The 23,668-nt window shown below is 27.4% G+C and overlaps 1 protein-coding gene across 1 annotated transcript in view; it reads left to right on the top strand.

Moving 5' to 3' along the window:
- Positions 1–23,668, top strand: part of LOC136083666 (multiple epidermal growth factor-like domains protein 6) — a 92,762-nt gene that overhangs the window by 28,653 nt on the left and 40,441 nt on the right. The window contains exons 5-6 of the mRNA XM_065803204.1: positions 7,998–8,111; positions 19,725–19,838. Coding sequence (XP_065659276.1) covers positions 7,998–8,111; positions 19,725–19,838 — 228 coding nt within the window. The remainder of the gene's footprint in view (positions 1–7,997; positions 8,112–19,724; positions 19,839–23,668) is intronic.

Here is a 23,668-nt window from a genome sequence, read left to right on the forward strand (position 1 = left end):
ATTATGGGTATTTTAATAAAAGTAACAAAAGTTAATAATGAACAACAGCAAAAATTTAAAACTGGAGTAATTTTCAATGAACGGTATCTTTGACTAATTGAAGGAAATTATTTGTCGCCACAAGATTCTCTTTAACTGATTGAAAATGACTTGAGAAAAAGGAGAACCACTGTAATAAGTTTGTTGTGAAACAGTTGAATAAGTAAATAAAATTTGAATAAAGTAAATAAACAAAGTAATACTGCTTTACGTCAAAACAATACTTTACGCCAAAGTGCAGAACAGCCAGTCTGATTTGAAACAAAATATTAATGTAACTCTCTTAGCTTTCCGTAATCTCACTTCAGCAAATCAGTTTTTAAATCGAAGTCAAGCATCTAAAGCAATCACTGCACTGTTTAGAATATTGACGGTAAACAATAAACATAAAATATTTAAAATTTAATTTTTATCATTCTAGTCCGAAATCGAACGACCTGCCGCCATTTTTTTTTCCCGTATCTTTTTCTATGCTAAAAAAAAGGTTTTGTAAATATATTAAAGCAAAAAATAGTTTTTAATTTATTTTTCGAAATATTTTAAATTTGGTAGTTATCTTTAAAAAATTGCTCAACATTTTCAGATAATTTATTTCTTAATGAATGACAAAAGTGTAAATAAGTAAAAAAAAATTGAGATTGCATAACCTTATTGTACTGCCAACAATTTTTTTTTTTGTTTAATTTAAATTTAATTTAATGGCTGAGAAATTCAGTAATAACTGTGAGATTTTTTTTTTTTTAAATCTTTAAAAATAAACTTACTTTTATTTTGAATATTTTTCTTTTGAAATAACATTATTAAGGAAAGAAACATTATCCTTAATTAGATTATAAAAATGTAAGTATTTTAAGTTAGAATTGTATTTGATAGTTGTCAATGAATCAATTGTCTCAATATCAAGTCAATTTTTGTTATCATCCCAGATCTGATTAATTATCGAAAACAATCTCTCAACTTCTGCCGATGAGCCAGCCAAACAAAATGCAAAAAACTCTGCTAGTTTTTCTAAATTTGTTAAAGGTGTTGAATTTTCTCTAAAATTTATGAAAATCTTAACCCAAATGCTTTCTGGTGAAAGTTTTAAGTTTGACAAGCTTGATAAATTTTGTATAACATAATCACGAAGTGATTCTTCAAAGGATTGTAAAACTTAATTAAATGAAAAATTGCAGGTTGAAGTGTTAAAAAGTGTGTGCTTGAATGGTTTAACAAAGGTTTATAATATGAATCAACTTCATCACAAAACTGTTTGAATTTTTCGGTTCTTACAGTGTAAATATTAAAATGTTTATAAATTTTAACAACAATTACTTCAATATCAATATCAAGCGTATCACATCCTGCATTAGAGCCATACATCCATTTCCAACAATTTCTCTTTTTTAATCGTTTTGAAGCTTACGCCAGACATTATTGACACCATTACAATTGACTCCACCAAAATTCAAATTTGTATTTGTCAGCTGTGAATGCAACTACTTTTTCCTTTAAATTTTGTTTTTTAATTATTTATAAAATTAAGTTAGAAATTGTTGTTGACTGTTCATTTGGAATTGTTTGGAGTGAAATTTTTTTGTTAAGAACACCAATGACTGAATTAAAAAAACTTGCAATTACAGGCAGTATTTTGATGCTCTTATAATTGGAAGTATCTGTCACGAGGGCTATAAAATTAGCCTTTTCACTTTCACTTTTTGTTGTCACATCAACAAACCGTGCAATTACTTGTTTTATAACAGCAGCTGTTTTAGTTTTTCCAAGTGTAAACTTTTTTTCAAAAAAATTTCGTACTAACACTGAAGTACAATCTTAAGAACAAAATGACAAATAATGCTTAGCAGTATGATACGCAAATGTTGCTTCCTTTGCAGCAATTTCAAGATCATTATTTGATGCTTCTATTTTTTTTGAAGAATTCATTTACTTTCCTGATTGATGATCCAGCAGCAATTGACAACTTATGCTTTTTAGTATCAATATGTTGAACAATATCACTGCGACCTCCAAATTCAACTAAAAATTCTGCTGAACGTAAATTGCAATAGACTTTACTGTCATTTCCAACCACTTTTTTAATAAATTCAAATTCAGTTGCATATTTATCAATCAAATATAAGAAAGTCAAATTACTAATTAAAACAATCTTAATTGTATATTTTTTATTTACTATCTTATTTAATATAACTAGTTTAATATATTAATCCTATTTAGGAATCACAAATATAAATTTAAATATTAAAATAAATAATCTCTTATTCTTAGTCACTTTAAAAAGCTTTCAACACAGGTTAAGATAATACGATGAGATTCGAATTCTAAAGAAATTCGACGGCATTATAAATTGCAAATTTGTTTTTGGAAAAAACGTTAAAATTTTCATTAAAAATTAAAAAGTGATATTTGTACTAAATAATTCAAAAATACGGGATAAATGTGGTCAAATAAAGGGCTAAATTATTGCAGATGGCCACCCTAGCAATAGATGTACTTGGGTGTATGACCCTTTTTAATAATAATGGCGTTGAAATCCAACAATCACTTAGCCTCATATCGAAAATGTTTAATAACCACTCTTTAGAAACTAAAAATGGGCAACTTTTTCAGTTTACAGTAATCATTTTAGTTAAAAATATTTCATCAATACTCTATAAAGATATTAACAATTCTTTTTGTTTCAGATTTAAAATAAAACTTCAAAATTAAATAAAAATTTTTTTTTTGCCTGTTGAAAAAAAATGTTGATAGTTCCTATCATCGAAAACTCAGGAGATTACTCTAGATAGTCTTATTACTCTCTTGAGTCTCTCTCATTCAGTCTAGTCAGTCTTCTTACTCTATATAGTCTTTCTCATTCAGTCTAGTCAGTCTTCTTACTCTTTTTAGCTTTATTTGAATCTTAAATTTTTTGATAACTCATTTAAATATAACAACTTACATTCTGATATTTAGTTCTTTTATCAATTGACAAACTTTTTTAACTCTAATAAATAAAAGGTTTAATTGTGCATAAAATAGGTGTGGTGTGTTATGTTTTTTTTTATTCATATAGTGTGTCTAAAAATGTTTTAAAATTTTTATATTTATTTCCTTCTTGATAAAATAAATAGAACCTTCAATATAAAAAGTTTTCTTTCGCGGACAACTCTCATAAAACAACAACGACAAAAGTTCTTGTAAACTTTTTCTATTCATATTGCTTTAAAAATCTTTTGAAATTTAATAACGTCTTAATTGAATATTTTTAAGTAGTAATTTAGCATCCCAGGTACAGTAGTTAAAGACACCTAATATTGCTAATTGTAACAGGAAGTAATAAAAAATCCGCAGAAACTGGTAGGAAATTTAGCAGCTAATGATAAAGACCTAGTTTTATGTTTTTGGTTAAAAGTTAAGGCTAATATGAAATTTTTTATTGCTTAGTATGTTAAAGTTTTATAAAAAAGTCATAGAAAATTATACCTAAGGGTTCCGAGTTCATAAAATCATTGCTTCTTTTACCTTAAAGTCCTAATTTATTCCTATTAGTAGTCAATAAACTTATTTACATTTTTAGAGCTGATGGATACCAAAAACTAGGATGAAGTAATCTTTTTGTGACTTTCAAATCCAAAGTCCTATTTGGGACTCCGCATCCCTGATCTGAACTCTGTAGGCAAGAATCGAGCCACCAGGTTTAAGTTTCTGATAAAAGTTTATTCTGATATAGTAATCTGTATGATACACAATCAAGAAGTCAGTCGATAAAAAACTAGTTGCACCAGCTGGTTTTTATTTTGTAGCAATTAGACATCTAATAGAATTTATATGTTTATAACTAAACAAAGTTTGCCATTGTTCAAACTTTGTTTAGTTATAAATATATGAATACTATGTTTATAAATTAAAATTTTTTATTATATTGTGCTTTATAACCACAAAATAAAAATGGTCATCCAACATCAAGCGTGAGAGAAGTAAATTTTTTAAAAAGCTACATTACCATTTAGGATAAGTCTAGAAAAAACAACTCATTTATTCATCTGATGTTAGAATTTGGCATGAAATTTGTTTACTTTGTTCAAGTCAAGCATATTTTTACAAGTTTAATATTTTGCTTAAGTTTAGTACTGTATCGATGAAAGTAAAAAAGTTTCTGCTTTATAAATATTGTATTGAAAATATATAGAAATTGTAGACTTATTAAGTAGTTTGGTGTAATAATTTATTTTCTCAGTATAGTTATCAAACTCTTTATTGTAGATTATAATATTGATAAGGATCCTCGATTATATACTTTAGCATACTTTTCCCTTCTCTTTTTTGGATCGAACTAGAAATTAGAGCAACTTTATTGTTATGAAATGTTAAGCTTTAATCCAGTCTCTACTCTTTTTAAAATCTGATTTTCAGAAAGTAAATTACAAATTTTTAATCCACATTAGTTTTCACATCTTTTTGAGCATCTAATGACACAACAACTGGTTGAAATAATTTAATTCTTTTTAAAAATCAATAAGTGAATAAATTTCTTCCCAAAACATACAAACATCTTCAAGTTTTTTGCTGGAAATTGGCGATTATTAGTTTTTTCTGCCTACAAGTATGCACGCATGTTTTTGTAAAAAAGAGAATGTAAACATTCGCAAGTCGTCTTATTAAGGAATAAATATCTCTAAATAATTCCTTAATATTACTAAAATAAAAAAAAATTAATTTAAAATATTATAAAAAAGTCATTTCACTAACAACATAAAATTTAGTCAAGTTTTTTGTGCGTCATAGAAATCTACCAGTGTGCGACTAAACTTTTTCTTTTTCAGTATTATCCTCACTTAAGTTACTTAAAACTCCTTAACATGATGAGCTTGCAGCACAATTAGTGGTTTAGTGTTTTTTGGTACCATTGGTATCTTTCGTCTTTGTAGCTAACCTTTGATTAACATAATGTAGCGAGACTAGGCATTACATATTTGCCATCTCTAGGATATTCATAAAGTAATGAAACCTATTGCCCGATTATTAATGCATTATATCAAGCATAATACTTTTTATAACAAATTCTAATACAATCTTTGGTAGGATAGTTCAAAAAAATTTCAAAGTATGTTATTTTGAGTCTCAATAGAAGAGAAATCATATAAAAGTTTCTAAAATAATAGTCATTTTATACAGGATATTATTATTTATTAGTGCCCAAACCTATGCTAATGAGCTTCAAGGTGTATATATTGTTTGATTTTAAATTCTTTCTAGATTTCATACTTTTCTGTCATACATACTTAGAAACTTATAAAATCAGAAAATGTGGTCAAAGTATCACCCTCTTTTTCATTTTTTCTGTTGGTATCATTTTGCAGAAAAAACTGTTTTTATGAAATAGCAAATAAAAAATACATAAATTAACCAATATTGTTGATTGGATTTTCTTAAACTATTTTCTTAAACAAAAATGTTTTTTCTGTAAGTTATTGATAATAAAATGGCAAAAAATATATAGATCAGAAATCAAAACCAAATTTCAAAACAATCCTGTTGATGTAATTGCAGATAAATTGCAGATAAATTGCAGATGGTTACATAACAATAAAACTCCCATGGGTTCCAAAACTAGATAAAATTAAGGAAAGAGCTCAGGAGATACGGCATTAAAGTTATATTAACAATACTGCCAACTTTGAAAACAATTTTATGTAATAACTAATCCAAATTATTACTAAATAGCAATCCGGATGTGTATAAGCTTACATGTTCATGCAATGGAGTTTATATTGGAGAAACAAAAAGAAAACTGCGCAAAGAAGTATTGAGTTTCGGGTAAACAGCATTAAAGGCAATTGGCATGTTTCCAAAGCCGCAGAACACTCCAAGGATTGCAACAGTTTATTTAATCGCGCTCAGTTTTTAATACCCTGAATTTAAATTAAGAGATTCCCTTGAGATCAAATATGACTATACAAGTTATGAGATTAGGCCCTTCCCGTTGCTTTTGAACAAGGACAGTGGTGTTAAAACTGCGTTAAATAGCTGGAGATCTCTCTTTGAAAAAGTTTTCACTTAAGTCAGTTCATCTTTATAATATCTTTTTAATGATTTTTTACATACGTTTTTATGATACTTTAATTGCATTTTATTTTACGTCTGAGATGGGTCTATGCTAAGTTAACTAAAATATTACATTGATAAGTTAAAAATTAGTACTTAGCTATATTTTATGTTTTTTATATTTTTTATCAAGTACTACAAGAATTGTCATTAAAACAAGGAATCAAAAAAGAGTTATCCCGGGACATTATAATGATGGAAAAAGGTATAAAACTGTTTCTAAAATTGTAAATGTCAGAACATCATTGAAAAATAAAACAAAAATTGGTACCATCAAAAATTCGCCAAGAAAAGGATGGCCAGCTAAGACTTCCAAATGCATCGATAGAAAAATTAATAGGAGCAAGATATTAAACTATCTGCACCAAAGCTAGCCAAAGATTTACAAAAAGATCATTGTATAACTGTAAATCGTCCAACTGTTCACAATTGCTTGAAAAAATTAAAATTTTATAGCTAGGGTATGTTAAACTTTCTTGAGTAACAGAAATCAAAAAGAAAGATTGGCTAGAAATAAAGTATATTTGCTTTAAAAAAGTATTTTTCTTTTGTTGGCGTAGATTAACTGTGCTGTGAATCATAAAAGCAAATAGTTCTGATATCATTTAACTGCATTTCTTACAAATATATATTAGATGTAGGAGATCCTATCATTAGACTATTTAAATTGCAATGTTTTATATAGAGAGACTATTGTAAAGTTATCAATTGTTGACAAGAGTCACAAGTTATATTTTTCAGTGCTATTGTTACAATAAACATATAGTGACAAAGTAATGTTTAGATTGAAAAATGTGTAAAAATCAAACAAGAAAAATATTGTTTATCAGTTCAAGTACATAAGCAACCATTGGTTAAATGTTCTTAGGCTTGTATGTATGTCGAATGTAATAATGTGTTATATGTACAGAAGAGAATTTTTTAGAAACTGTAATAAATTTTTTATATAATCTTCATACATATGTTTCTTACTCATAATATTGTTAAACAACAATCACAAAAAATTCGATCATTTAAGGTTTTAAAATAGATTGCCTACAGATTTTTCAAAATAAGTAAAACGTCTATATATTGATTCTTTAAAATAACATAAAATAACTATTTTATATCAATTATTAGATTTGTTTTAAAATAAGGAAGTTTGCTCCTAAAGATGGATTGACACTTGTTTTCAGGGACTTTAACTCTAATTTTTTATTTAAGGATGTTTTGAATGTTATTTCAATTCCCCTTAGCCCGAAAAGGCCATTACAGTAGAGGAGGTTACTTTAATTTTGGTTACAACCCTCCCTCAACTATTTTACTCTGAATCGCGAATCTTGAAAAACAAGGCTGCTGCATGGAAAAAGTTAAGTGCTGTACTACTAGGGACATGGTGTGGATCGAACTTCTTGTTATGAGGCAGTCTTTATACAAAGTAGTAGTGACTTATTAATTTTATTACTGTTTAATAATTACTAAAAAAAAGTTTTGCTGGTAAATATTTTCATTGTTAGTTTTGAAACTCAAAAATAATAATAGTTCTATAAAATAATTATTTTACATAAATATCTTTTCAAATATTTTAAAACTTTTAATAATACTTGAATAATGCTGAAAATATCCAATATAATGAAAAGTTCTTTAAAAATTATTGTATCTTAATAAATGTATAAAATAATTTAATTCTATATACTTAGAATTATGTTTTTATTTCAATCAAAATTAGAACTACATTCTTATTTTAGTTAAAGTAATATTTAAATTATACTATTTTATATTATAAAATTGTATTGCATATAATATCTTGTGTTCTCTATTATTTTATTTCTAAAGATTGTTTTCTAAAGGTACTTTCTTTTTATAAATCAGCAATTATTACCTATTTTTTTAAGATTTATGTTCAACAAAAAGTTGTGAACAGACTTGTGAAATAGTTTCTGGTCAGGCAGTGTGCTCATGTCAATTTGGATATTACTTACAACCAGATGGAATTTCATGTGGAAATGGTATTAAATTTATTTTTTAGTGTTTTTTTTTTCAATAAGTAGTGTTAAATATTCATCCAAGTTGATTAGCTTCAAATATTCAATTAAACATTATTGTTATGAATATAAAATAATAATGTTAGTATCATTAGTAAGAATAACAGTTATAACAATAATAATTTCAATATCCTATTACATATGGCTACTCGTCAAAGTCTATTTATTCTGGTAAAAAAGATTTTTATTAACTTTTTCTAGTATATTTTTAATCTAAGTCTAAATAATTTTAATTTTTTTTTTTTTTTTTTTTCAAGCAGAAAGTAATAAAAATTTACATTTGTATGTAATTTTATTAAAATTTTTTAACAAATCCATTTCTGACTCAAACTTAAAAATCAATTTCAGTACAACCCTAATATAAACATACTATTTTTTCAATAAAGTTTTTTTTAATTAAATATTCACTTCTTAAATTGCCTGTTGTTATTCATGTAATGGAAAAATATTTAAAAAATATCAGTTGAATAAAGAGATGCCTTTAAAGGATGCAAAAAATTTAATATCACACCATAAGGTCATAGACGTGAGCAATACGATATGATTCAGTAATACAAAATATTACAAAACATCAATAATATACAATGAATTATACCACAAATAAATATTCCAGCTTGTGCTAATCGAACTCATTCACAACGACACAAAGATGGTAAATAATACGCAATCATCAGCCTAGAAATTACTTTTTCACTTATCCTATTGTCTCTAAATGGAATGATCTTCCCAAACAAATAAAGAATGAAAGACAGTTGTTTAGATATTGCTTGAGCAATTTGACACAATTATGAGCAAAACTGCCACAGGGTGTTACCTACTCTTGACATGTTCGGCACTATTTAACCCTTGTTTTGATGTGGTGCTGATTTTCGTACTATTATTACTAAAAGGTATAGGTCATCAAAATGAGTCGGATCAAGACTTTCCTAAAATTAATCTGCAATGCAAAGCATCAATCAAAGAATGTTAATAGACATTTCTCTAATTCGATTGTGCAACTAATTTCTCAGCTTGAAAGTGTCAGTATGGACAAAAATGTAAACAAATAGCGGCAATCTATTTAAAGGATAGTTCTTAATAGATTACTTATCTAATAAAAAATGAATGGATTTAATAGTGACTGCTTTAAAGATAAAAAAATTCAAAATCTAATATTAGATGATATAAATAGAGACCTGGAGACGAAATTAAATTCAAAAAAAGATGTATCGTTAAAAGAAGATATGTGCTGGTGAAAATCTCTTGAGTTTCTCCCAGTGTTCACCAGACATGAAATTGACAATCATATGAACAAATGCGGTACATTAAAAGTAAAAACAAAATAAAAAATGTTAGAAAGTAGTAAGCAACCGGGGCCAGGGCCAGGGCTAGGTTTGATAACACATAGCCATGACCAGAGCCAGGTTTATGATCAGGGCTGCATTAATATTGATAGAATAATATTTTTATTTAAAATTCAAATCATAAATTTTAAATAAAATTTTTATTTTTAATTATTTTTTATGATTTGAATTTTATTTTAAATCTATATTTTAAAGGATATATCATTTTTTATGCAGCTGCGGCGGGTTTATGTCCAGGGTTGCATTTTTATTGATTATTGATTTATATTGCTTTTATATTGATTCCTATAAAAGTATTGTTTTAATTATAACTCATATCATAAATTTTAATTAAAAATAACATTTTTATATTACATTAATATCTATCAATATTAATGCAGCACTGATCGTAAACTCATCCCCGGTCGCGGCTATGTGTTATCAAACCTGACTCCGGCCATACCCCGGTCGCTTACTATTAGAAAGAGATTGAAATTTAAGCAAGAACGTTACATTTCTACAGACAGCTTATTTACAACACGAACACTCAAACACTTCATTGCGAAATGTACCTGTTGAGCAAGTATGAAAAAAATGATTTGTAAAATGCAAATATATATAAATCGCAAAAATAGTCAAGTTGATAAGGCTTCTTGCAGTTGCCCAGCTGGATTACGTGGTTATTGCAATCACATTATGGCTTTTCTGTTAGAGTTGGCAGATTACTCATTAAATTATTTTAAAGTTGTTCCTTCTGAAATCGCTTGCACAAGTACTTTAAGAAAATGGGGAGTGCCTGGTGAGAAACAGAAAAAAGTATATCCTGTAATGAAAAACGTACTTCATGCTAACTTTACACAAAAAGGGATTAACCCAAAAGTAAATGAGGAGGGATTTAACTTCAATTTTATAGATAACTTAAATGCTGTAATGAAGCTACAGAATAATTTTAAAAAAATTAATCCAAATATTGGCTACGCTCATATCATACCAAATAAAATTCTCATTGATTCAGAAATCACAAAATTTTGCATGCAGTGTTTAGGATCCCCACTTTCATATCAACTTTTACCAATTGAACGAAGTTTTATCACACTTATGTCAAAAATGTTGAATGCGAACCTATTATAATTTCTAACCTTACTTTACCTAGTAAATTTTTAGATATACCTGATACATGGAATTATTCCCCAAAAGAAATGGAGTTTATGAAAAAAATAATTGTCTTACAAGAAGAAAGTATATCATTACAAAAAAAAACTGTAAAACAAAGGCAATGTGCACAATGATTAAAGGAGAAAGAAGATAGAATAACATCATCAAATGCACATAAGATTTATATTCGGAAAAGTAGCTGAATTTTTGGTAAAACAATTTACAGAAGACATTAAAAAATCCAACAATGTTAAAGAAATGCTAAATCGCAGTAATATTAATGAAGACATTGCAAAAGAAAAATTTAAAAATGTCATTATTTATCAATTAAACCAATATATCAAAATAATTGAGACTGGATTATTAGTTCAACCATGCATCCCTTGGCTTGGTGCAAGTCCAGATGGACTTGTTTTAATTGATTCAAAGCCATATTTAATTGAAATTAAGTGTCCTTACACAAAAAGAAATGAAAATCCTAATGATTTAGTTAAGAAAGAAACATTTTATATTGGTTCATTACCTACAGGAGAAATATTCCTAAAGAAGGATCACTTATTTGGCTATTATACACAAGTCCAAATGGCCATGGGTTTATCTGGACTAACTCATTGTTTGTTCATAGTTTATGTTTATAAAGGAGTTATTATTGTAAATGTTGATTTTGATGAATGTTATTTTTTAGATGTTATGGATAAGTTAAGCTATTTTTATAAAAAATGAATTTTATCATTCTACGTATCTCAATAATAAATATTACATATCTTATATTTTTACTGTTTTATAAGAGGATCCATAAAGTTACACAATAAGCAGCTTACAGTCCAAATTTGATTTATTGATCCATATAAAACAAGAGGTATTTCATTTCGTATTTGTTTAATTTTCTTAATTCGTTGTATGGCACGTTCTACATGAATTCTTAAAGCTGCTATTGTTTGACTTTCTATAACCTCTTCATGTGGATAGCTGATCTCTCCCATTTAAAAAGGCCAGAATGTTCAGTGTTACACCTAAAGGCTTAAGCAGATCATTAATTATAAAACCCTAACAGCCATTTCAGAATCACCACTTTCCCATAGCTCTTTTGCAAAAGTTCTGATTGCTTAACTATTTCAATATCAGAAATAGAGCCACAAATAGTTCACAAACAACAAAGTTACAAGTGTCACTGCACCAGAAGGAGCAATCCCAACTAATCTTTTATAGGTAACGTAATGCTTATAATGTGAAAACAAACTTCTTTGAATCGTTAGGCTGGAAGGTTTTTGACAAAGCAACTCAGTACAGTCAATAATAACCTTCGTTTGAGGATATGTCTCTTTAAAGCATTTTGGCATATTATGTTTAAGTTGATCTAAATTTGGCCAAATTGGTATAGCACCAAGTTTAAGATATATAAAATTTGACCATGTAATAAGGTATCTTGAAACAGTAGATTTTGGTGTTTTAAATAACCAGGAAGTAAAACTTAAAGAAAAACCAAGTCTTAGCTACGTTAAAAACATAAATAGTTGATCAACCGATTTCATTTTTGACCTACGACCAGGTTTGGATTCTGGTGTAGAATATGAAGGAGATGAAAATAGTTCTTCAGGTAACTTTTCCTCAGAGTTATGCTCAGGATAATAATATTTTATGTTTTCACATTCTTTTCCAGGATTTAAATATTCAAATAAAATGTCAAATTTTTCTTTCTTCATGCCAGTAAATGAGTTGAAATGCTTATCATTTTTTTCAAAATTCTCGTAACTAAAAATATTATTTTTTAACTGGTCATTTATTATTTTTAAAGATTTATATTCTTCAAGCAAGCTTCTGTAATTTTCATGACATACTTCTATTTTTTTTTCTATGATTGTTTTTTCGGATGATAAAAGTTTACAATTTTCACAACCTAAGTTTTTGGTAGAATTGATTATTGTTGAGTTTCAGTATCAATATTAGTTGTAAACTCTGGATATTTCGACTTTTTGCATGGAGATTTTCTAGGTAACTTATCTTGTGGTGTCTTGAATGAAAAAATACTAGGAACTTCATTCCCTGATTTTAAAGTTTTTTTACCACATCCTGAACTAACTTTTACTTCCTCAGGCCTAAAGAGAAATTCACACACTTTCGTGTGTTTTATTATTTCAAATTTATCAGCACCTCCTTTATGTCTATATTTAAATATTTCGTTACACCAAGCTCTGTAAACATCAAGTTTTTTTTCTTTGTTAGGGAAAGAAAAATAGAGCAATGTTAGTCTTTTCTATATTGTTATTATAAAACGAACTTCCGCACATTGGAATACAGCAATACATCCCTCTTCCACATTTTTTCACTTCGTTTGGTCTGAAAATGCTCGAGTTCGAATAAGACATCTTTTGGAGCGAAATTATATTTTTGATTTTATAATTTCAAGAAAGAGTTTTTATTTGTTTACATTTTTGTCCTTACTGGCCTCTTTTTCAAGCTGAGAAATTAGTTGCACAATAGAATTAGAGAAATGTCCATTAATAAAAACCAAAAAGTTAATAGGCACTTATTTATAATCCCAAAAGATAGTCTCTAAAAGTCAGGTAATTTTTCCATAAAAAAAGTCTGAAGTTAGCAAAATAAGTAAATGAATTGAATTAAACAATATTATTTGTTATAAAATAATAATTAAAAAATATTAATGCTTATAGCTTTATAATCCCAATAGATAGAAACTTATAACTCCTTCCTACCCCCCCCCCTCCCCTCCCTCCACCCTTTCCTTTATAACGATTTTATTTTTAATGAAAAACAAAATGTTTCGCAATTTTTTAATGATAGTGATAAAAAATGTTTACAAACGTTTTCAATAAAAATGTATTACCCTTAATATTTTAAGAGATTTGTTTATATATAACTTGAGAATATTTGTATAAATATAACTTCAAATTTCAGTTAAAATTTTTTTTATCTATTTAGAGAATAACATTTTTTTAAGTCAATAAACGAAATTAATAAAATGCACAAAAAATTAATTTTCTCAAATAATAAAATAACTTCAATGATTTCTTTAAATTTAACATTATAAAATCTTCCTCTGTTAGACTGGACCTTTAGAGATTGTACTTTGCATAAAATATACAGGGGTACCTAACAGAGATCATCTCTGCATGGCCATGTGAGTTTGTCACAGAAAGAAGACTTTTACATAAATTTAATATGAAGATTTTAATGCTCATTTGAAATACTAAGATTATTTCCTAAATACCATTGAGCATCATAAATGCAGGCCACATATTCTCCTGGTGTGTAACTTGAAATTTTATTAATAAAAGTTCTGCATGAAGAAAAATTGACATTAGTGCAAATGGTAATAAATGAATCTTTTCTTATTTTTATTAAGTACATTTTGGTTGATGTGTCAATAGGATCATTAAGTGACTGGAGACTGGCTCGTGCAACAAGGCATTTTACCATCCAACCAACTCCATCACAAGGACTTTTACCATACGATGTTGCAATAAAGTGCCACTCTGCAGTTATGTCAAAATTGTGAATATGGTAGCATAAGTTGATAATATTTTTGTTTTTTTCATATTGCGATGCAGCTCCATCCATAAAAGAGATAGTTTGTTCAAATGTTTGTAATTGTGTAAGTTTATCAATAACTTTATTGATAAAGCAGTGTACAGCATCTGTTCCATGTTTCAGATGATCTTATATAACACAATAACTTTGGCTATCAAATTTTTCATCTTTTATAAAATAAGCAACAAAGGGGTACAATTTTGCCTGGCTGTTATTCCAGTGAAAATCTTGCACTGCATCCTGTATTAGAAAACTGTAATTTTCTGCATAGTCAAAAAAGAACTAAAGCTTGTTTTTCTTTTAAATTAGTTTTCAAATGTTGGAAAGGCTTGACTCTTTGATATAAAATGATGCTCTTGTAAATTATCTAACTGTTCATAAACCATTTCAATAAATTCATCTAAAGGTTAATTTCCTGGTGCTAACGTACATTGAAAATTCAATTTTTACCATTGATAAAAATTAACTTCACTAATTTCATTTTCATCAAACAAAAAGTCAATCTTATCTAACAAAACCTTTTTTCCAGGACATTTATTGCAGCTATGCACCATACAATCTCTATTTTCAATGCTACAAACCATAATTTTCAATAAGCTTTAGTAATTAGCAATTCCAAGAATTTTCTGTACAAGGAGCTTGACATTTTGATAGTAATGACAAACACAAACTGCATGCAGACCAGAAGCACCACCCACAGGAATGCAGCACTTGGCCCTTTAAAGCTAACAAGGTTTTGAAACTGTAACTTTAAAATAATTCTTTTTGAAAAAAATTCTTTTTTAAAATGTTTCTTTTTAAGCTTAATATGAAGTTCTTTCATATTGACTAGAAAAAGTTGTTTTTAGATGTGTTGCTTTGTTTAAATTTTTTTTTTTTTTTTTTTTTTTTTTTGTTATTTCACCTCCCCAAGGCCCAGAAGGCCACTACAGATGAGGAGGCTACTTAATTGTGGTTAATTGAGGCTACTTAATTTCGGAGTTATAGAGTTGAGGATGAGGAGGCTACTTAATTGTGATGAGGAGGCTACTTAATTGTGCTACTAATTGAGGCTACTTAATTTCGGAGTTATAGAGTTGAGAGAGGGTTATAACCCTCTCTCAACTCTATAACTCCGAAACACGAACCTTGACGAACAAGACCGCTGCGCGGAGAAACAAGTTGAGCGCGGTACTACCAGGGACGTGGTTGGGATCGAACTCGGAACCTCGCTTATGAAGCGAGCGCTCTACCACTAGACCACTACCGCATGGTATACCACTACCGCATGTATAATCATGGTACACCACTAAATATTGTATTATCTACTTTAACTGAAACAAATTCTTTCTTTCCTGGACAAACTGTTGAATATTCATCACATTAATAGAACTGAACAATCTCTGTAATTACATCTTCGTTATGTTTTTTACCCAATTTTCGAGAAAGTTTTGATAGTATTCCACTTTTTTTGCTAATTTTTTTGGCTTGTACTACAGATCTTTTTGAAGTTAAAAAATACTGCTGAGTTTTTCTATTGATCAACTATCTGAAGTGAGTATAAGAAGTGTGATTTTTTCAGATTTTGATAATGTTTTGTCAAATTTTGACTTAATATCATGACAATATCATGATTCAAATTTTGAATCATGATATTGTCTAAAACTTGGTTCATTTTTTTCAAACGCTTTTTTTAAAGATGATTCAATTTCACCAAATGCAGCTTCTTTTAAACCTAGCACATTGGTAACAGCCTTTTGTGTATGAACTCTTATGTTATCAATTTTTTTAATTTCCATATGCAACTCCATCTTTTTTTGAAACAAGTTTGAGAGGTGAGCATTCAAAACATGCAATACTTTAATTAAGATCTTCTTTTAATGTATAACCTAAAGATACAATCATATTATTTTACATAAAAATAACACAATAGTTATCGAATAACAGCAGTAAGTGATGAGATTCTGCACCAGAGATGCAGAGTTCCAAAAGAACTCCGGCTTTATATCTCTATATTTGCCAAGTCTGTAGTGTCCAGAAGCTCTAAACATGTTTTTTGACATATGATCTGCTATAAAAAGAAAAATTCATGATATTTATTGACTTAAAACTTATTGTTTTTAAGCCTGTAGTCCCTGAGTCCTTGCTGCCATTACCTTTAAGGGTTCTGGGTTCGATAAATGATTGCTCCTCTTACCTTAAAGTCTTAATTTATATCTATTAGTAGTCCATAATCTTATTTACATTTTTAGAGCTACTGGATACCAAAAACTAGGATGAAGTAATCTTTTTGTGACTTTCAAATCCTTTTTGGGACTCTGCATCCCTGATCTGAACTCTAGGCAAGAATCGAGCCACCAGGTTTAAGTTTCTGATAAAAGTTTATTCTGATATAGTAATCTGTATGATACACAATCAACCAGTCCGGAGATAAAAAACTAGTTGGACCAGCTGGTTTTTATTTTGTAGCAATTAGACATTTAATGGTTTTTATATGTTTATATCTAAACAAAGTTTGCTATTGTTCAAACTTGTTTTTCAAGTTCAATATTTTGCTTAAGTTTAGTACTGTATTGATAAGTCAAGCTTGTTTTTCAAGTTCAATATTTTGCTTAAGTTTAGTACTGTATTGATGAAAGTAGAAAATTTTTTGCTTTATAAATATTGTATTGAAAATATATAGAATTGTTTATGTTCACTTATTGTTTTAAAATTGCTTAAAACTCTTTAATATTATGAGCTTGTAGCACAATTAGTGGATTGGTATTTTTGAGTACCAGAAGTATCTTTAGTGTTTGTAGCTAACCTTTGATTAACATAATGTAGTAAGGCTAAATATTACATATTTACCATCTCTAGGGTATTTATAAAGTAATGAAACACATGGCCACATTATTAATGCAGTTTTGTTTTCATAACATTTTTTATTACAAATTCTAATACAGTCAATCACGTGTTTGGTAGGGTAGTTCAAAAACTTGTTTAAAGTATGTTATATTGAGTCTCAATAGAAGGAAATTATATAAAAGTTTCAAAAATAACGGTCCTTTTATACAGGTTGTATTTTTTAGTGCCCAAACCTTTGCTATTGAGCAGCAAGGTGTATATATTGTTTGATTTTAATTTTTTTTCAAATTTTATACTTTTCTGTCATACTGCTTCACATAAAGTCACTGTAGTTTCAATTTTTGATAATAAAAATTTATTAAACCACCCTATTTTTTAGTGAGTTCTTTGTTGCTGGTCATTTTTTCAGATTAGTATCTTTTAGCAAGTAAATAATCAGGACTGAGTGAAATTGAAATTGGTAGCAGCATAAATTGCCATTACAGTGATAAAACAGGATTTTATGGCACTGACTATTTTTATCTACGCTATTGTTATCTTCACTTTCCTGCTCTTTTCTTTATCATTATCAATTTGCTTAATTATTTCAAGGAAGTTTAGATATTTTTTCGACATTAAAGTAGTACAGGTGAGTTACTTTCCACAAAGAAGTGATCACCCACTAATTATTTATTAATAGGATGCAATTGTATTATTAAATTTAAATTCTTAATTTCGATTTTTTTTTTTCAATTATAATGTATTAAATATCATTTTTTAACAAGAAAATCATATTCCTACACTTAGAAAAGATTAACTTATGAAATCAGAAAATGTGGTCAAAGTATCACCCTCTTTTTCAACTTTTTTGTTGGTATGAGTTTGCAGAAAAAACTGTTTGTATGAAATAGTAAATAAAAAATACATAAACTAACCAATTTAATTGATTGGATTTTCTTAAACTATTTTTTTAAACAAAAAATGTTTTTTTCTGTAAGTTATTGATAATAAAATGGCACAAAGATATAAAATTCAGAAATCGAAACCAAAATCTAAAACAATCTTGTTGATGTAATAGCAGATAAATTGCAGATGGTTACATAACAATAAAACTCCCATGGGTTCCAAAACTAGAATAAAATTAAGGAAAGAGCTCAGGAGATACGGCATTAAAGTTATATTAACAATACTGCCAACTTTGAAAACAATTTTATGTAATAACTAATCCAAATTATTACTAAATAGCAATCCGGGTGTGTATAAGCTTACATGTTCATGCAGTGGAGTTTATATTGGAGAAACAAAGAAGAAAGCTGTACAAAAAAGTATTGAGTGTTAGGTAAACAGCATAAAATGCAATTGACATGCTTCCAAAGCCACAGAACGCTGCAAGGATTGCAACAGTATACTTAATTGGATGCACCCAAAAACAATTACGCTTAGTTTTAAATACCATGAAAGTAAAATAATAGAATTCCTTGAGATCAAATATGACTAAACAAGTTATGAGATTAGACCCTTCCTACTGCTTTTAAACAAGAACAAAGGTGTAAAAGTTCCGTTAATTAACTGCAGGCCTTATTTCAAAAAAGTTTTCACTTATAGTCAGTTCATCTTTATAATATCTTTTTATTGGTTTTTTACATATGTTTTTATGATATTTTTATTGCTTTTTATTTTACGTCTGACAAGGGTCTAAGCTAAGCAAACTATTATATTGCATTGATAAGTTAAAAATTAGTACTTAACTGTATTTTATGTTTTATATATTAAATTATCAAGTACTACTAAAATTGTCATTGAAACAACAAATCAAAAAAAGAGTTATCTCGGTACATTTTGAAGGTGGAAATACTGTTTCTAAAATAGTAAATGTTGGAAAAATTAAAAAACATAACAAAAATGGGTACCATCAAAAATTGGCCAAAGAGGATGGCCAGCTAAGACTTCCATATGTATTGATAATCTGTAAATCCTCAAACTGTTCACAATTTCTTGAAAAAATCAATATTTTTTAGCTAGAGTAAATAAAAACTTTCTTAAATAAAAGGAATCAAAAGGAAAGATTGGCTTGAAATAAAGAATATTTGCAATTAAAAAGTAGTATTTTTTTTTGGCGTAGATTAACTATGCGGTGAATCATAGAAGCAAATAGTTCTGATGTCATTTAACTGCACTTCTTACGAATATATATTAGATGTTGGAAATCCTATCATTAGACTATTTAAATTGCAATGTTTTATATCGAGAGATTATTGTAAAGTTATCAATTTTCACTAGAGTCATAAGTTATGTTTTTAACTGCTATTGTTACAATAAACATATGGTGATAGAGTGAAGTTTAGATTGAAAAATGTATGTTAATCAAACAACAAAGTTATTGTTTGTTAATGCAAATACATAAACAACCATCGGTGAGATGTTTTTAGGCTTGTATGTATGTCGATTGTAATAATATGTACAGAAGAGAATTTATTAGAAACTGGAATAAATTTTTTATAAAATCTTTAAACATAAGTTTCTTACTTATAATATTGTTTAACAACAATCAGCAAAAAAGTTCAATCATTTAAGGTTGCAAAATAGATTGTCTACAGACTTTAAAGTAATATTTAAATTATACTATTTTATTTTCTAAAATTGTATTGCATATAATATATTGTATTGCATATAATAGATCTCTATTATTTTATTTTAATGGATAGTTTGACTTTCTTAAATTAGCAATTATTACCTTTTTTTTAAGTTTTATGTTTAAGTAAAAGTTGTGAACAGACTTGTGAAATGGTTTTTGGTCAGCCAGTGTGCTCTTGTCAACTTGGATATTACTTACAAGCAGATGAAATATCATGTGGAATTGGTATTTAAATTTTTTTATTTATTTTTTTTACAAGTAGCTTTAAATATTCATCTAGTCAATCACTTTTAAATATATATAAAAATATAGAATAAATATATAAGAATAGAATAAATAGAATATACTTATAGAATAAATTTAATATCACCCCATTAGGTCATAGGCGTGAGCGTGGCAATATGATTCATCAATACAAAGTATAACAAAACATTAAACATATACAATGAATTAAACCACAAATAGTTATTCCAGCCTGCGCTTATCAAACTCGATCATGACTAAGACAGGAAATAATATGAAGTTATCAGACATCACTTTTTTACTAATTTTTAATAATTGTTTCTAAATGGAATGACCTCTCTGACAGTAAACGAATGCATCTGTTACCTAAGATCGCACTTTTTTTTCCTAAAATTTCTTATATGTATTAATCAAAGAGTGCTAATTAATAAAAACCAAAATAATTAATGAGCACTTATTTCTTATCCCAAAAGATAGTCTCTAAAAGTCAGGTAATTTTTCCATAAAAAAGTCTGAAGTTAACAAAATAAATAAATGAATTGAATTAACTATTATTTGTTATAAAATAATAATTAAAAAATATGAATGTTTATAGCCTCATAATTCCAATTGATAAAAACTTTTAACGTAAGATTGTCAACATAAATTTTTTTTAGGAGTTCAATTTCTTTTGTATCATCATGTTTGCAATGCAGAGTTTTTCTGCAACTAGTGCCTATTTTTTGACGAGGTATTAAATCAAAATTTTTGGCCAATGAGAGACTGATAACTCTAAAAGAATCTACAAAAAAAAGATAATAATTAATAAATAATGTTACATTTATTTATGATTATTATTATCATTAGTATTGTTGTTATTATTATTATTATTATTATTATTATTATTATTATTATTATTATTATTATTATTATTATTATTATTATTATTATTATTATTATTATTATTATTATTATTATTATTAAAGTATTTGTATTAAGTTAAGGTAAATATTGAAACTTAATTTTTACTTTTTTTGCTTGCTTGTTAAAAGGTTTACAAAAATACTTTCGATGTTCATTCTCATACCTCAACAAGTAGACTTTCTCGTGATAGTTACAAATAAAATCTATGGGATTTACTTTGCTTTTCAAAGAAAGAAGCTCTTGGTTTAGTCTAGACAGTTCGCAGTAACATTTACTCTTTTAAGACTTGTTAAACTTGATAAGATAGCACTGTTTATTGAATCCTTTACCAATACAGCAAGGAGATGGCATACTACTCATTATTAATTAGTTTTAAAATACAACATTTTATTTGGTAATATTAGTACTTTTTAGATTGACAGACTAGTATTGTAAAATTAAATGAAATAGTAACTTAACTTTTAAAAAGTAGTAATTTTATCGTAAATTTACTGACCTTTAAAGACTAACTTTTTGGATTATAAATATGTGCCCAATAATTTTTTTGGTTTTTATTAATTAACACTCATTGATTGATATGAGAAGAAGTTTTATGAAAAAAGTGCCATCTTAGGTAACAGATGCTTCACATTGTAGATCAATTTTAAGAAAATCTTGATCCAAATTTATTTTGATGACCTGTAACTTTTAAATGCAGCTCTTTAATCAACTGATTTTTTTATTATTATTTACCCACCTCATGTAGATTAACAAGCAATTTGATTATTATTATATTTTGAATTGGTTCTTAAGATTAAGCTCTTTAAAATTTCAAAAATGTTGAACTTTTTGTTCTTTTAAAAGTATCCATAGCATACTTGCTATCTTAAACTAATTGAAGTATAAAACTAGAATGAAGTAATCTTTTTGTGACTTTTAAATCCAAAGTCCTATTTGGGACTCCGCATCCCTGATCTGAACTCTGTAGGCAAGAATCGAGCCACCAGGTTTAAGTTTCTGATAAAAGTTTATTCTGATATAGTAATCTGTATGATACACAATCAAGAAGTCAGTCGATAAAAAACTAGTTGCACCAGCTGGTTTTTATTTTGTAGCAATTAGACATCTAATAGAATTTATATGTTTATAACTAAACAAAGTTTGCCATTGTTCAAACTTTGTTTAGTTATAAATATATGAATACTATGTTTATAAATTAAAATTTTTTATTATATTGTGCTTTATAACCACAAAATAAAAATGGTCATCCAACATCAAGCGTGAGAGAAGTAAATTTTTTAAAAAGCTACATTACCATTTAGGATAAGTCTAGAAAAAACAACTCATTTATTCATCTGATGTTAGAATTTGGCATGAAATTTGTTTACTTTGTTCAAGTCAAGCATATTTTTACAAGTTTAATATTTTGCTTAAGTTTAGTACTGTATCGATGAAAGTAAAAAAGTTTCTGCTTTATAAATATTGTATTGAAAATATATAGAAATTGTAGACTTATTAAGTAGTTTGGTGTAATAATTTATTTTCTCAGTATAGTTATCAAACTCTTTATTGTAGATTATAATATTGATAAGGATCCTCGATTATATACTTTAGCATACTTTTCCCTTCTCTTTTTTGGATCGAACTAGAAATTAGAGCAACTTTATTGTTATGAAATGTTAAGCTTTAATCCAGTCTCTACTCTTTTTAAAATCTGATTTTCGAAAAGTAAATTACAAATTTTTAATCCACATTAGTTTTCACATCTTTTTGAGCATCTAATGACACAACAACTGGTTGAAATAATTTAATTCTTTTTAAAAATCAATAAGTGAATAAATTTCTTCCCAAAACATACAAACATCTTCAAGTTTTTTGCTGGAAATTGGCGATTATTAGTTTTTTCTGCCTACAAGTATGCACGCATGTTTTTGTAAAAAAGAGAATGTAAACATTCGCAAGTCGTCTTATTAAGGAATAAATATCTCTAAATAATTCCTTAATATTACTAAAATAAAAAAAAATTAATTTAAAATATTATAAAAAAGTCATTTCACTAACAACATAAAATTTAGTCAAGTTTTTTGTGCGTCATAGAAATCTACCAGTGTGCGACTAAACTTTTTCTTTTTCAGTATTATCCTCACTTAAGTTACTTAAAACTCCTTAACATGATGAGCTTGCAGCACAATTAGTGGTTTAGTGTTTTTTGGTACCATTGGTATCTTTCGTCTTTGTAGCTAACCTTTGATTAACATAATGTAGCGAGACTAGGCATTACATATTTGCCATCTCTAGGATATTCATAAAGTAATGAAACCTATTGCCCGATTATTAATGCAGTTTATATATCAAGCATAATACTTTTTATAACAAATTCTAATACAATCTTTGGTAGGATAGTTCAAAAAAATTTCAAAGTATGTTATTTTGAGTCTCAATAGAAGAGAAATCATATAAAAGTTTCTAAAATAATAGTCATTTTATACAGGATATTATTATTTATTAGTGCCCAAACCTATGCTAATGAGCTTCAAGGTGTATATATTGTTTGATTTTAAATTCTTTCTAGATTTCATACTTTTCTGTCATACATACTTAGAAACTTATAAAATCAGAAAATGTGGTCAAAGTATCACCCTCTTTTTCATTTTTTCTGTTGGTATCATTTTGCAGAAAAAACTGTTTTTATGAAATAGCAAATAAAAAATACATAAATTAACCAATATTGTTGATTGGATTTTCTTAAACTATTTTCTTAAACAAAAATGTTTTTTCTGTAAGTTATTGATAATAAAATGGCAAAAAGATATGAGATTCAGAAATCAAAACCAAATTTCAAAACAATCCTGTTGATGTAATTGCAGATAAATTGCAGATAAATTGCAGATGGTTACATAACAATAAAACTCCCATGGGTTCCAAAACTA

This window comes from Hydra vulgaris, chromosome 08, assembly GCF_038396675.1.
Source record: "Hydra vulgaris chromosome 08, alternate assembly HydraT2T_AEP".
NCBI lineage: Eukaryota > Metazoa > Cnidaria > Hydrozoa > Anthoathecata > Hydridae > Hydra > Hydra vulgaris.